Source organism: Empidonax traillii, unplaced genomic scaffold, assembly GCF_003031625.1.
Source record: "Empidonax traillii isolate 1590-97213 ecotype Southwest subspecies unplaced genomic scaffold, ASM303162v1 scaffold284:size1552100, whole genome shotgun sequence".
In the NCBI taxonomy this organism is placed as follows: domain Eukaryota; kingdom Metazoa; phylum Chordata; class Aves; order Passeriformes; family Tyrannidae; genus Empidonax; species Empidonax traillii.
The window spans coordinates 919,018-935,480 of NW_020955477.1; the positions used below are offsets into that span (position 1 = coordinate 919,018).

Consider the following 16,463-nt stretch of genomic DNA (forward strand, 5'->3'; position numbering starts at 1 on the left):
AAAAAAAAAAAAAAAAAAAAAAAAAAAAAAAAAAAAAAAAAAAACAAAAACACAAAAAAAACACCACAACAACAACAAAAACCCAAAACAAACCAAAACAAAAAACAGAACAAAACAAACCAAAACCAACAAAACAAACAAAACCAAAAACCCAATTCATTTTAAAAATGCAACATCACAATTGTAAACTAACATTCTACAAACCAAGGAAGAAGTTCCAAAGCCAGGAAAAGCACAACAGCAACTAGCAGATGGTGGGTGGCACATGGGTACCATGGATTTTTTTGTGGGAGAAGAAAAATGCAACCATCCTGCAGAAACCTGTGGCATAAGGCTCTCGGCTGCAAATCTTCAGAACTGTCAGTGGGTCGCATGCCAAGTGCAAAACTGCAGGTGATTTTTCATTCTGCATTACCTAATTGCTAGATCTTTTTATCATATTTCATGCTCCCACACTGACCCCAGCCAGGATAACTGTTTCCCCCCCGCCACCGCTGCCTGGCTGTGACAGCAAGGGAAAAACAATAAAGCAGGTTTTTGGCACAGCACCACTTGTCACTGCTTCTGGATAGACAGACACCAGGAGAGACACCAGGCATCGTAAAAGGAGTAATCTTTTGTTTTAATGAAGTTCACCTTCTTGATTAAAACTTCCTTATTAGGGCTACTTTGCACTTCAAGAGTGAGTGTTTCACATCTGCAAGAATTTAAATATGACATGCTCCTACTACCAAGAAGTGTCACAGTATGGCATCCACGAATTTTCAGGCAGCAAACTCAAGTAATTGATAAACAAGTTTCAACTTTAAAAGTCCTCCACATTTTAAACAATTTTCCTTTTCTGATCTGAGTACTGGCAACAGAAGCTGCCATACCCAACCGTACACCAATCCTCTCTCATCTGGTGCCTTTCCCACTTCTCTTACCTGTTCATCTTTGCCCAGTGCTCAAATGTCCATTTTTTCCAAGGTTTTGGTCCACTCTAAACACAGATTGTAGTTCTCTACATTCAGGATCATTATAATGATTTTTTATTTCCACAAGGATGGCTCCAAAGGAGGTTACAAACCATACCCACCCCAGTCAGGCCTGTCCCATTCCAAACCAATCTAAGATTAGCTTGGTACTCCCCCCAAAAAAAACATGTATAAAATGTACAAAAAATGGGTTAGCCACCATCATGTAATGTAATTAGAAGTGGTTAAATGAGATTCTAAAGTAATTTAGGCACCTGGTAGAAGGCAGTTTTTAGTACACACAAAACTGCCTTTTAGGAGGCTTTGGATGTGCACCAGGAAAGGAATAAAGATGAAAAGAAAAAGATAAACCAGTAACAATACTTGGAGATTAGATGTAGCAAAATGCATGTCAGCAGGCACTACAGGAAAGATTGAGAGAGCAATGAATTATTACCTTTCCAACAAATTTTTTTTTTAATTAAAAAACTATGATGCCTTTTCTAAAAGCTGTCTGCCAGTGCATGTCCAGCATCCCATGACAAAATTACACACCCATTTAGCAAGGGCTAGGGGCATCCTGGCATCCAGTTTGAAGCAAGCAGGGAGCTCACAATGGTATCTCCAACAATTCTGAAAGCTGCTTATGCTCAATGTGTTTCTGGGTCCAGTTGTGCCACTTTCCTGTAAGATACTGCCAAGGAAATTTTCCTCCATTAACTTCATGAGGAATAATTTTTTACCAGAAATCAAACATAATGAGTAAACATTGCAAAACTACCATATTTTCCGGAGATGGGATCTGTTCTCTACCATTCCAATACACATTGGCATTGTTTGAGGGAAAGTAAGTTAAAGTCTTCCTATACACTATTATATTTTTAAAATAATGTATTTAGCCCACATAAAACCGCGCACAGTACCAATCAATACCCATAACATACATTAAACAGTGTGCTATTACTGTGTGATACTTCATCTCAACACCCATCCCATCCAGCGGGGGTCATTTTTCCTCCATTGGAATGACTCCAAACCCTCAAATTTTAATGAAGGGCTGTTGAAGTAGGGAAAAATGTAGTTTGGAAGGAGTTCAGAGACATGAATTCCATGTACAGAACAGATTTATGACCCATATTAGCAACAATAATCCACTGTCACAGTTCCTCTGAAATGCAAAGTGGTGGATCAGTCGTTTCAAATCCATTATCGTCCCCAAATGGTGGTCCAGTGATGTCTAATTGCAACCAATAGCCAGTAATGAACCACAGTCATTAATCCCATTTGCATGTTTGTACAAAGCATCATTTTTAAGCTGCATATTCATATGCAGAGAGAGTTCAGTGAGTGCAGAGAGATTTCACAGCCTGCAGAAAGTTCTGCTCTGGGATTTGAACATTTCCCAGGCACCTGGAAGAATATTTAACTCACTCTGTGAAATGATCTCGACAGTGAAGCCCAAGGAAACACACAGGACGGTGCACTAGCCCCGTGTTTGTTTGGGGCAAATGATGATCTTACAGAGCCGTGCCCTGGGGATACAGGAACATAACTCAAAGGCAGGGAATTAGTTCATGGAGACAGTGATCGATAACAAGTGAAGTCCGAGAGCGCAGGAGGAGCGGAAATGCTGAACATGAGCAGAATCCTGGGTTGGTACAGAAAAAAAAATCAGGATACCAAAATGAACATCATCTCTCCCCCTTTCTGTGAAAGGCTTTGCATGAAAACTCAGTGTTGATTCACGAGGCCATGCAGCCCAACACCCGACTGCTCAAGCAAGGGGGGAAAACCAGGAAACCTGAAAGCCTCAAACCCAGCAGTTCTCAAGGCTGATCTGAACTGTGGCCTTCTCTCTGTCCTACCCAATTTTTATATTTACAAACTACTCAAATGCCAAGAAAACAACTACCACGAGCTAAGAACTTGGTTCCACCCCCATGTCCTTCAACAGTCAAACAGGTCCTGATGCTCAGTCAGGCAACTTCCCCCCGTTCCTTTGTGCTACTGCAACTGTCTTGTACCCAAACTTACCCAAATTACTGCAACCACGCAGCTTGAGGGGAAACACAGAAACACAACATAGAAATGGCTGTGCAGTTCATATCTGGAGCCTGTGCTCAAGACAAAATTTTGTAAGCACTCTAAATATTTGGGGTTTATTTCCAATTCAAATATCTTAGATGTTGCCTCAATTGAATTGCCATTCTCTAGTCAACTCTAACACTAATGTTTGTTATTTTAACAGCTGCACTTTAGGAAGGGCTCATTTTAGCAATATAACAAACAGGGATATCTCCTTAGCCACTCCACTAGAAGCCTTGCAGCAGACTTGAGGGAAAATACAATTGCCTTTATTGCACAGAGGAAAGCAATAACGAACCAAGGATGTTAAAGGCATCAAGATTATAATTGCACTCAGAGAGACATAACATGAGAGATTCTATTAGGAGAGATGTTTTGATGTGTATAACGACTCTGAGCAGAATGACAGCCACACACGTTCAGGATCACAGCAGTGGAACTGAGACTCACCAGCCCAAGGAGGCAGACAGCTCTCTGCAATCCCACCTCCCCGTCCTCAAACCAGGATGCTGATGAAGCCAGAAGAAAATCTCAACTACTCAAAATATGAACCCACCACAGCGAAAAACATTTTTTTCCTCATAACCTAAATAAACGACCAGCAAAACTGAATTGCTTCTGGTGACTGCCAGGCAGGAGCTGCACCAGGAGCTGCAGGAACTGAAAATCAGGGAGATGTGTGGGAAAAGCAACCAGGAACTCCTTGTAGAGCAGGCAGATTTCTGCAAAACTTTCACAGAACATATTCATGGCTCTGCTGAAGCTGAACTAATAGGTTTAGAAGTATCCCATTTTATTGGTACTCTATAAAGAGATTCCAACTGCATATTTCTCCTCCCTTTCTCTATCAAAGTGGTTGTCACAGAGAAATTACTTTCTTTCTTTCACGTAAACACCAGATCTAATTACCCACACAGCTGATCAGGAAGTTTCCTCCTAATTTCTGAGTCAAAACAATCACATCAAAATATTGCTGAATTTGAATAATTGAATGAAGTTTTGTCATAAAGAGAAAGATGAACTTGACACCTGTTTTGTGAAGCTGATAATCAAAGTAACTTTTCAACTAATAATAGATTGGTTCAAAGGTCCAAATTATTAACATGGCTATTGTCAGGTCTAAAATTCAAATAATCAGAATGTAGCACACAAAACAGTCACTTAAGAACAGTAAGATAATTTCTATGTAAGCAAAGCATTCAGTACATTTGGAAATTATTTACTTTATGGACAAGCATAAAGTTGAAATGATAAAGCGGGGAAATAAGGTAGTTAAATAATAAATTAAATAATAATATACAAAGGCTTTTCCTTCCCACCCGGAGTTCTAATGTATCCAAGGTCACACACAGTGGGTATGAAGACTGAGGGTTTTTTGAAATTCAACAAGCACGTAAAACCACCTACGAAACCACAGAGCAGTCCCATCAAAGGCCAGCATTTTATTACAATATGTATTTTTCCTGTAATTATTTCAAATATACATTTGAATTGCTCAATAGGGCCATTGCTGCTTCTGCCAGCCAGTTTCCTCCCTCCCCTCTCTGCAGGTGCCCTCAGCACTTCTCTCCCCTGCTCCTGGCTGAATTATTGTAATGGGGATATTATTAGTGAATCACTGACTTGGAGTGGTCGGTATTTCCACCAACTAAGAAACAGAAGCCAAAGGCAGTTTTTCATTAAAGCCTGGTCACTCTGGATGAAAAGTGGAGCCTATTCAGTAACCACGCTATGGAACTGCAGAGTGTTTGCTTTTTAAAATCGATATAATGATGGACTCTTAAGGTTCCTGACATAAAAGAAAGAACATGCATTTTGTCCTGAAGAGTATTTCCAGTTCTGAATGGATTTCAAGGACAGTTCTGGTAACTGAAGGATACATTTAAAAACAGAAAAAGCGACGCAAAGTCAACATACAGTTCTGCAATTAAAGCACCTGTGAGTCAACATCAAAATCCACGCAATAATAACATTATTTTGGTCTTTCTATTGATTTGGAAACCTACTTCTGTAAAGGAGAGGTAACATCCTTGCAGGACACCAATGGCCTATTAATGTTTCCAAAGTCAAAACTTCCAGATGGCACTGGGCTGCCAACACAACCACCTCAAAGTCAGAAGATGAGAAGGACTGGGGTAAAGGAGACACCTCATGATTTGGCAACAGAGAAAATCTCCACAGGTTTGGACATCAGCCCTGACCTGTGTAAGGAAATGCTCCTCAGCACGGCAGGAGTGGCAGAAAAACAACAATTTCTGAAGAGCAAATCAGGATCTAAATGTATATAGCAAGGCTGTAATTATCAGCCCATATTTTCCAAAAGCACACCGCAGAACTGAGCTCTCGAAAGAAAATGAAAATGAGGTCCACACACTGCCTTTTCTTGGAATAGAAACTCACCAGTAGTTAACACAGCTCTCTGAAATGATATATAACATACTTTATGTGCATACATATACATCTCAAAACCCCCCAGAGAGGAACCAACAGTTCCACGTGCCAGAAGAGATTAGTATGGGTAGAAACATTTGGCTTGTGGGTGTGGGTGGAAGGGGAAAAAAATTTTAATCGAATCCATTACCTGGTTATTGATTTCTCTTTGCCAGGCTGATCCTGTAGAATACTTATAAAGCCTTTGACATTGAGACGTTTGGCCAAAGATATTGGATTAGACTAAGCACAAGCTGAGCTTCTCATGTAATCTCTCATATTTCATTTATATGTGATTTATTCCTTTGTCCAGCAGAGGCTTTTTATTGATAAAAATAATGAGATTGAGAATCCCAAAGGAAATCTAATGCCCACCCAAACATGTTTTTGAGGTAAAAATAGTAGGCTTTGTAGGCTAGAGAGAGAATGATGTTATGAGAACACTGTTTCCTTGTATAAAAAGTAGGAAGCTTATCAAAGATTTTGAAACAAACAAAGCTACTTTTGAAATTAAAATTTTGCTGTACTTGAAAACACCAAGCACCCAGTGAATACCCTGCACTGGGGAACTGCCTGAAAGACTTCTGAAATAGTTTTTTCTTTGCAGAACAAATGAATACAACTTTTTTTTTTTCCCTTTTCATTCCTGTATTGGCTCGATTTGACAAAAAACCTTAAAAAATGTCTCATCTCCTAAATAGGATGTGTTACATAAAGCCAGTTAGGTGACTGAAAATTAATCATGCCACTCAAAAGAAGTTTCTAACCACTGGCAAATTTAGTATGTAATCTGGTAACTAAAGACTTTGTTGAAATACAAGAATTCAAGAGTCTCTAAAAAATTAAACCATTATGCCTTTTCATCAAATAGGGGCTAAAAAGTCCTAAGTAAAATGTACAGACTATTTCACATTTCTTTAATAACTATCAATAGTATAAAACCCACCTGTTTCTGCCGTGAGCCCTCAATTGGGTTTTAAAGTCTCTATTTCAAGGCACAGATCAAAATAATTCTGTTCCACTGATAGCCAATGGAGAGCTTTGTGATTAACATGAGTCTTACAACTGTTTCTTATGCTAATGCTTAGAGTGCAGTGGCTTTCAAGTTTCAGCCTCGTTTAATGTATAATGTGGATTTCCCCATTTATCACTCAAAAATCAGCAGAAAAAAAAATGTTCTGAACCTCAGTGTCCATGGACCTTTACTTCCCAGGAGTCTCCACGATCCTTTCACTGAGAGGACCACAAGCCTGGCTGGCTCAGTGGTCAGACAGGAGGGTGAAGGCTCATGTTTTCCTCCTCCTCCCTTGGCACAGCAGCTGCTCACCCAGCCTGGGCAGTGGTTCCAAGAGATGGGTGGCAACAAAACACAACACTTGAGAATCCCCGACTCCAAACCTTTCTTCACTTCTCCCCACTGACAGATTTTTTGCAGAGCCCCAAAAGTGTATGTGAAGTGTGTAAGAAAGATCCTGCAGTAGCACAGTCCAATCCCACTGCTTAATGGTAAATTACAGTTACCATACAGACAAATGTTACCATATTTAACTAAAGCAAACAAACATTAGATTATAGCAATGTTTTGTAGATCCTGGAATCGTAACTGAAGCAGTAACTGTTTGTTCTGGAAGCCTCCCCTGTGTCACCAAATAAGTACAGCGTCCAAACTTGGAAGTCAGTACATTAAACACAATGGCATAATAGATAATTCCTATTTCTTCTCCTCAAAATAAAAATGAATCTAAGGTTGGCACTAGGAATTATTAAAGTATGAGGGGAATATATTTGAAGCCAGTAGAATTCTTTAAATTATCCTGTTACTATGACTAAAGAACCTGCTCTTCTCAATACATCATAAAGTGCTTTTCATTTGCCGAGGCTTCACGGGCCATGCATCAGTTTAGTTATTTAAAACATATTATTTGCAATATGTAATTAAGAAGAAAGCAGTCTTTTATCTTTAGTATCAGATTAGGTATCTTCATCCCCTGCAGATGTTTCTCACTGCACACTGTGAATCTGAGAATATTCTGACTGTCAAGAAGATCAGTGAGGATTGATGCATAAACACCTACCAGTGATGGGACCCTCCTCCCCAGAGCAGCCTGCAGGGAGCCAAGAGCTGTAGAGGTGATGGAAGAAAAGAGAAGCACACTCCCTTCTTGCAATTCACCTTCATAATCAAAGCACTCGGGGCTCTCAAACTACAAAAGCGTGTCCACTGTGAAATTCTGAAACTGTACTTGTACCTGCCAAGCTGTCAAGTCCGATTTTTGCTCCTCAACGTTTCTCTCCTTCTCCGAGCACAAAGTCCTCCGAGATGCAGCGAGCAAGGAGCGGTGTCAGACTGTGCCTGTTACCTCTCCACATCTGCTCATGGAAACCCAGCCTGCCTTGCCTTCCTAAATTTTGCCCCTCGCTCCCATCACTCCTCAGAGCTTTCTCCACGCTCTCCCTCCCCTCCTCAATTAATGTTCTGCCCGGCTTTGCAGTCTGTCCTTTCTTCACACTGAAATTCATCTCTGAATAGTTTCTTGACAAATGACGATAAGATAAAAAAAAAATTTAAATCATGTAAAAAAATAAAATCAGGGACTTACCTAAGCAAGAATTCATTTCAGTTTCAAAGTTTATTCTGACTTCAGTTCTGCTCAGGAATTTGCTTTTTAAAAAAGATTTTATAAAGACTTTTTTTACAAGTTTTTAAACAATGGGAAAATCGTTTCCACTCTGATAGAATCTCACACGTTTTCCTATTTATCAGTCACTGCTCTTAAAAACTTAGAGCAAACATCATTACCCCGGCCCCCTTCTGTGCAGTGCCAGTACCATTTTGGACTTAGTTTTGAAAGGCCCCCTCAGTGCTGAGTCACCCACAGCACTGCAGATTTCAGGCAGGGAAGAGGTTCTGATCATCCAGCTGCATTTTCCAAATTGTAACCTTTGTCCCACATCTCAAGCCTTAAATTCCCACTGGAGACAGGGGGTAAAGTCAAACTTCAACACTTTTGGCTGCTGAAGTGCTGGCAGATGTCAGTTCAGCAGTGACTTTGGGCTGCTCAAGGACACTCTGGTTTTAGAGGCAGTTGCTCAGAGTTTCTGCAGACCAAACGTTCATAAATCTTGCACTGCTCGCTACTCATAAAGCCCCAGTCACTCAGGAAGGACCAAAACCACTGCCCCTCCACAGCCTGCTCCCATGTGCTACAGAATTCCCCTAAGAGCTTCTTGGGTCAATTTAAGCTCCCCTGGAGTTGCTGTTCCCTCTGCAACCCATTCAACCCCCTCCTCCCATTCCTCACGTCCATCATCAATATATTCTCCTAATTCCTTCTGCATTCAAGGTTGTCTTTCTCCTCTACCCATGCACAGATTTTCATCTAAGTAACATCACCTCCTTCACCTTTGAGAAATACAACCTGAGAGAGAAAAAGAGCTGCCTCTTTCTGACAGAACAGGGGTTGTTCTTTCAGCCCAACACCTCATCTTTCTCTTGCATCTCCTCATTGGAACCTTTGTCTAGGATATCAGACATTACCTACCTTTATTTTGGTGTTTGATGCACGAATGTACATACCCTAACTTTTTTTTTTTTTAATTTTATTTTACAAATTACTGAGGAAACAATATGGACCTTCAGTTTTCCAGTAGCAACAGAATGCATGGAAAATCCACACAGCTAAAGGTAACTGCTGTAGTCATTTTTATATAATAATTAACAAATTGATATTGATAATAATTAACAATTTGATTTCTTTCCTCAGTAACTGTGAGAATTGCAGTAGCAACACCAGGAACACAAGCAACTCTTCTTCTGTCTTAGGTGAACAGGGCATTACAAGGAGTTCACAATTTGACAACTTTCAGTGCACGTTTTAAATAGCCTACAATTTGTACTTCTTTTCAGTTCAGAAATTCATTGCATTCCAGTGACCCAAACAATGTCTGCGTAAAAAGGGGTACAAACATTTTAGAAGAGCTGACTTGATTAATATTTATGAATATATTAAGGACATTACATACTGTACCAGCCCACATGCAGGGCAAGAATACAGTATTTTACTGCTCACTGGGATTTATCAGTCATTAACACACACCTCTGCTATGCTGCGGAGCTTGATACTTTAGCCACCCAGGAAGGTTTGTAATACAGAAAAATAAATCTAGTACATGCCATGAAATATCTTAGTGCAATTAGAGTATGGTTCTTAAAGGTACAGCATTAATATCATCAGCTTATTCTAGAAACTGGCAGAAGATGCAGATTTTTGTCTGCTATTCAAACCCTTGGGTCACCTGGCATCCACAGGTGCACCGCACTGCTCTCCTCCAGCTCTCCAGATTCTGAACACGAAGCCTCTGTGTACAACTGTGGCACGAGGCATTGTGACTCCTTCACTCTTTCACAGACATAAAAAGTAAGCTGGAAAATACTGAATTTTTCAACAGTGACAGGAACCTGGAACAGCTAATTCATCTGCAAAGCACTATTCAGCCAGACTGGAGCAGAGACATTGTTTGTTTTTGAAGTCTGACCAGTTGTCACCTGAGCTTCAAAGAAGGGAGCCCTGTTCTCCTCCCAGCTGCCACACGCTGCAGACGACAGGACCTGTCTGAAGTTTTACCTTTATTTTAAAAGCTTAAGGCAAAATCCTACTCTCAGATGTGCAGAGAGCATCACAACACCGCTGTTCTGCCCTCCTCCCACCCACAAAGCCAGCCTGCTGCCCTTCCTGGGCTGTCCCGTGGGGGACCGAGACCCTTCGCACGGACCCAGGAGCACTGGGAGACACAACACTTCTCAGACCAGAGATGGAGATTGTTCTAAACCTGATCTTACAGAAAGAGAGGAGAAATGATCTAACAGAGGACGAAAAGGAAAGACTGCAGAAGTGTGGGAGTTCATGATGTAATAACCCACTGGCTCAGAAATGTTTTTCTTTTCCACTTTTGGAGGAAAGTAATTTTAAATCTGTAAAGTGGTAACCAAACTGGAGGTTAACTACATTGGATTCCGGAGGGGGGAAAAAAAAATCTATTAGAACTTTTAATTTTTACTTAATTGGTTTTACTTCCAGAAAAAAAATGACATATAGGAGCCCCCTATTAAAAAAAAAAAAAAAAAAAAAAAAAAAAGATGATTAAACGTATTCTGTTGCATTATATATATTTTATGCAGTAACAGAAGACAATATTTTAGCAGCACTACTTCTGAATCACTCCAGAGCATTCAGCAGGAGTCAGTTCATACTGCAAGAGAATAATGATGTACCTCAACTCATTTTAATTTCAATAATTGAATGAGAAATAGCAAGGCCTATTGAAAGGACTGTATTCTGGTCAAAGACTAATGAGAAAATAGTTTTGAGTCTCTGAGTCAGCGGGTGTCATGGTAACAATGCATTATCGAAATCTGATTAGCATGCCCAGCAGCTTTATAAATGATAACATGCTCTTCTAATTGTATTTCCCCTTCTCTCCCTGTGATAAGTTTTATATTCATAACAGGTAAGAGGTAAGGCAGCATTCTGTTTATCTGCAAGTTTAAACTTAGGATGTCCAGCATGCTCACGAACTCTGTGAGATCTGCCAGTCAGTAATAGAAAAAATTTCCTACCATGTTAAAATAAGCAGCTGAGCTTATTATTTATTACTTCTCTCCTCCTGTATTATGTGCAGTTATTTAAGTTAAACATTATTCTCTTCTTTTAAATATCTATAATCACTCATAAGGATATATCCATGAAAAAGAGAACGCTGTGAAAAAACACAAACATCTTAAGAAAAAGCCTGTGTTTCAAAGGAGAAAGTGATGCAAGAAAAGAGTAAGTGCATTTGTAATTCATTCCAGATAGCAGGACTCCATGTTCTTGAGGTTTTGAGAAGAGGGAGGGGACTTCCTTGTGTTTAGGGGATTTGTGTGTGCCTTTGCTATCTCATTACAAACTCAGGAATTGGGAGGAACCGTGAAATTAAATACGATGTATTTCCTCCTCACGAAGCAAAGTGCTAATATTGCTTCATAAAATAACCACAATGAAAATACAAGGTTGAAAGCTTAGTATTGCTCCTTTTACAACTGAACCTCAGGTGAATAGCCTGGCAGACCGTTATTATTTTAACTGCAAAGAACTCTGTTTTAACTGCAGCCTCACAAACCTGATGCAAAATAATTTCAACATACAGAAGCTCAGTCTTATGAAATGGATTTTCGTTTTGACAGTAAAATGGTGTTCTATTTTTCAACAGAAAAGACCCAAAAAATCGACTTCATGTTTGCCCTATTTCCACGACCCCTGTAACCTAAATATTTCGTTTTTATTTTCAGTGTTCACTTTCATTTATTAGTTCAGCTTCAAATTCATATGATGAGAGCGCAGGGAAGCTCATATTCTTATTTTCTAGGTAAACTCGAGTACTCTTAGTCACATGACAAATAACGCCTAGTACAAGGCATAACTTTTCCGTATGAATAATATCAGAACTGTGTTTGCCACAGTGCATGAACATGGAGAGAATGAATACAGCAAGACCTAAAGAGCTTACCTGTTACGTGCACGTGGGCAAAGCTTAAGATGTACAAAATACTAAAAGCAATCAGTCTTAAGTCAACACAACGAAAGCCAGAGGAACATTTATCTACATGTTGGGAAATTCGGCAGAGAGTGCAGGGCTACCCTGAGAACAGCAAGTCATCAAAGCAGGCTGGTGAACAGAGCAAGAGCAAACAAGGACTCCCCAGGAGGGATCAGTGCTGCTCCAGGGCACTGTCTGCACTCACCTGGGCCGGAAGCAGCAGCCCGAGAGCCAGTCGGTGTGACCTTCCCCCGTCATGAGGATGTTCCCGTCGGGCAGCGCCCACATCTTCCACAGGTGGTCATCGCTGCCAGTCACTACGATGTCTTTTCGGGGATGTAAGGCCAAGCTGCAGGGGAAGAGAAAAGCAGGTTATGGTCGGAATCAATTTCATTTAATGGGAAATGCACAGCAGCGAGCTCCATTAACTCAGGGCAACAGCCACAGAGAACTCGGATTCTGGATGGGCTGAACAAGCAGTGATGCTTTCTATGCTCCTAGGAATTTAAAATACACGCTCTGGAGATGAGCTTCTGCTGCTACTGAGGAAAACAACAAAACAGGACTGACTTCTGTGAAACCAGAATTGTTTTCACACTCTTTTTTTTTTTTTTTTTGCAGCTGCAATTAATTAAAACAGTCAGAAATGCTTTAAAATACTTTGTGAGGATACGTTCTTCCAAACACGCAACACGAGTAATACACGAGCAAGCCACACCAACAGCAATCACCTTCTACACCCAAAATAACTTCAAAAAGCACCAGCATGTCAGTCTGCTCCCTTCTCTTCCTCCACCCCCCACCGCTGTGTCCACAGGTGTGAAGTCTCCTAGCACTGAGAAATAACTCAATTGATAATTCCAGTCCAGGAGCTACAGTCACTGCCATCACTTCAGCACCTGCTCACTGGGACTAGGTCAGAAAATCCACTTCAATTCTCTAGTTAGAATGTGTTACATGTTTTCATTTTTTAAATATGCAGCACGCTGCGATGTAATGGAAATCTTACACTTAACACACCCCTGTACTAAAAACTCAGTTTATTTTTGATTTAGCAACTGCAGTGCAGCTTAAAAATGGATCCAGGGAAGAAAATCAATCTGTTGGAAAGATAACAAGTAGTGTATTTCATATGGATTTGGTTATTTGATTCAAATCATTGTAATGCCTTAATATTTGTTGAACATCAAAAAGTTGTAGTAGTTGACTTGAGTCCCACGAGTAGATTATTTAAATAGATTAAATCTGGAGTTTGGAATCAAAATGCAACAATGGGGAGAGGAATCGTAACCTGCATGTACACTTATTTCAGCTGTGCATCACAGCTGGCAGCCTGGAGAGAAAAATGCTTCTTAAAACAGAATGAGAGTAGAGAGAGATTATGCTGAGCACCCAAATGGGAAGAAAAGAGAGGACTAAAAGGTACACTATTATAAAAATCTCTATTTTATTAGTACCTCTCTCCTGCACTCAAATTATTTCATAAAATTCCTAAACCAGAACCACAGCTTCTACTACATTGGGAAAAATAATTACCTCTCTCAAATCCATGCTAAAAACATATTTTATGTGAACTAGATTTTCATCAGAAAACACATCTATTCTTGCAGTTTAAGGCCTAGTCTAGGAAGACTCCTACAGATTCATCAGCTGAATTCATCTTCTTGACTGAGGAGCCTTCATTTTACTCATTCTCTAGTTTCTTAGAGAGAAAAAGCAATGTTTTCTATCTTTGCCCAAGAAGGATAAACTTCCTTTGCATTTATAGGGGAAAAAAAAGGAAGGAGGGAATGATGCTGTTTAAATTCTCCAGAGATGCACAGAAAGCAGTTGTATCGCTTAGATGGGCCACAGCAGATATCTAGAAGAGCAAAGAGGGAATACAGATAAAAAGAGAGAATTAAAGGCTGAAAGAAGGCACGGGTGGCCTGCAAATCACAGGAGAAGAGCCGGCCTGGAATCCTCGTGCAGGAGTCTCTGCTCCCTGCGGACAGCACGGTCCTGAGTCCTCTGGGGGTAGCAAGGGAGTGGCAAGGGAAAAAGAAGCACAAGTGGATTCAAGACGACCAGAGAGGCATAGAAGGATGGCACTGCAAAAGCACTGAGAGCACGTGCTACTGCAGGAAGCTTAGGCAATGATTCGGGCCTGTCTGCGACGCACTGAAAGGCTGGACTTTTCTGGTTTGGGACTAACTTTAAAAGTGTGTTATTTGGAGAAAACAGACAAGTGAACAGAGTCATATGGATACAGCTTCTTCTACATTCTTCTCTTAATCTGCTTCAAGTACCTTCCAGTTTTTCCCCCCAAGTATTTCTGCTTTTAGTGAAGTGCAGCTGTGTTGTGAAGATTTTCCATCAGCTGTCTTAAATTCTTCCTAAATATCTGCCTTTCTCAGTTCCCAGAGTGCACTCTACAGTCTAACTTAAATCACCTTCAGTTCACCCTTCATGCACAGAAGAGTTAACCTAGCAGCTTCCTCCAGCCCCTGGCTCACCTTCTGAACAGTCCTTACCCCTGACCAGGCTGCAGTTGGCCAAGGATGGGGGAGCTGTGCTGTCAGCCATCCTGCCTCAGCTCCAAGAACCATTTTCCCTTCCTTTAACCCTCCCAACACACTTCCAGTCCAACTTCTTCAGTGACTACACATTCCTAAAGAGCTTTGAACAATCCATAAAGTGAATTTCATATGGGTAAAAATATCTTGCCCTCAGCATGAAGCCTACAAATCTGTTTTCCACGGGCTTTTCTTTTAATTGGAGAGCTCTTGTAAAATGCTGCTGCTGTCCAATGTGTGGTGGTTTGTTTTTTTTTCCCTCCATGCCATTTTTACAGGCACACAGTGAACACCATTTAATTAACAGCAAATTTGTGACATGACTGCTGTTGAGCTGCTTCTGAGAAAGGGAAGCCCATTCATCCAAAAGGCATTCTATATGCAACATTAATTAGGCACCCTTGTCTTCATTTCTGGCAATCCAGCATTGTATAGATTTTTGCTTCATCTCTGTTCACAGGGTCTAATTATTTCCAGCACAGAAGACTTTGGGTAGATTGGAACGGAAATCAATAATGGAACATGTGTGATAGGAACATTAGTTTTCTCCTCCTCCTCCTTTGGGATAAAGTGGGATCAGTGGAGACTCAGCCAAGAGAAAAAAACAAACCCAACAAAAAGCCCTCTCGGAGATTTGCTGCTGTTGAGTATATAAATACCCATGTTTACACAACTCATTCTGGCATTATAAGACATTCTCATCTCTTCAGCACTTGCTATGGTAGATATATAGCACTCCCAGTAATTTGCTTTCAAAACAATCATCGATTATTTTAATTTATTTTGCCTGAGCCATAAATAAAAATACGGTATCTTCAGATGCGAAATACTTTCGGTCTCAGCCATGTACTACACTTGACCATTTCACACACGTAAAATCAACCTGCAGGTCAAGAAGTGTTAAACCCAAAGCTGCCTGGGTAACCTCAGCTGTGTGCTGGTTTAAGGAAGCTCTCACACACCTGCCACGGATTATCCAGGTAGATGACTCCCATCATGGTTAGGAGAAATGGGTTGTTGGGCAGTGCCTTGCTGTTCCTTCAGGTCCTAAGACAGCAATGTTCCTGCTGAGTGTGGTTAATTTAATGCACAAAACCCACAGTGCTTGTATGGGAAGGACAATTACAAAACAATAAAAGCATCGCCTCAACCTCTACTAAGGTATAACAGCCAAACCCCATTGCACAGAAGCAGAACAGTAAGGCACACACTCCCCCCCGCTTTATAATTTTAAAACTATTTTAGTGGCTAAAATATCTCACAGAATCATATTCAGCCTTTTTTCACTACCTTCCTACAGATCTCAGGAGACTGCAGGAATAGGAGGAGACCAGAAATGAAAAACTACCCTAAAGAGTCTCAAAATCAGGCACTCTTAGAATGAAAAATGCAAAATTAATGACCAACTTAGTACTCTAAGTGACTTATCCAAACCTCACCAACTGCTCTGTGGCAGAAACAAGGACAAAAGCCAGTTTTCTATGATTTCACATACAGGAGTTATAAGAGAAGTGTGTTCTCAATATAGGCAGCGTTTAGCTGCCAAATTCTAATACAGCATTGTACTGAATATTGCTTGTGATACGCAATTTTTAGAACTTCATGATCTGATCAAATTTATTTGCATTCCCAGATACTGGCAAAGAGGATTGCTGTTAATGCCAGTAGCTGCTTTCAGACCAGAAAGCTCTTCTGCTGCATTTCTTGCTCCAAAATGTGAGAGCAGCAGAGTTGCTCCAAGACTTAAAAAAAAAAAAAAAAAAAAAATCCCAAACACATTTTTCCCAGTGACAGAAACATTTTAGCTAACATTTTCTTGAACAAAAATTCAGCCTTGCTCACCATACCTAGCACAGGAAAT

General features: G+C 40.4%; 1 protein-coding gene across 2 annotated transcripts in view; it reads right to left on the reverse strand.

Moving 5' to 3' along the window:
• The window catches only part of SPAG16 (sperm associated antigen 16), a 367,722-nt gene that overhangs the window by 179,340 nt on the left and 171,919 nt on the right, over positions 1-16,463 (reverse strand). For both annotated transcript variants that reach the window (XM_027890314.1, XM_027890313.1), the window contains exon 11: positions 12,253-12,396. In XM_027890314.1, coding sequence (XP_027746115.1) covers positions 12,253-12,396 — 144 coding nt within the window. The remainder of the gene's footprint in view (positions 1-12,252; positions 12,397-16,463) is intronic.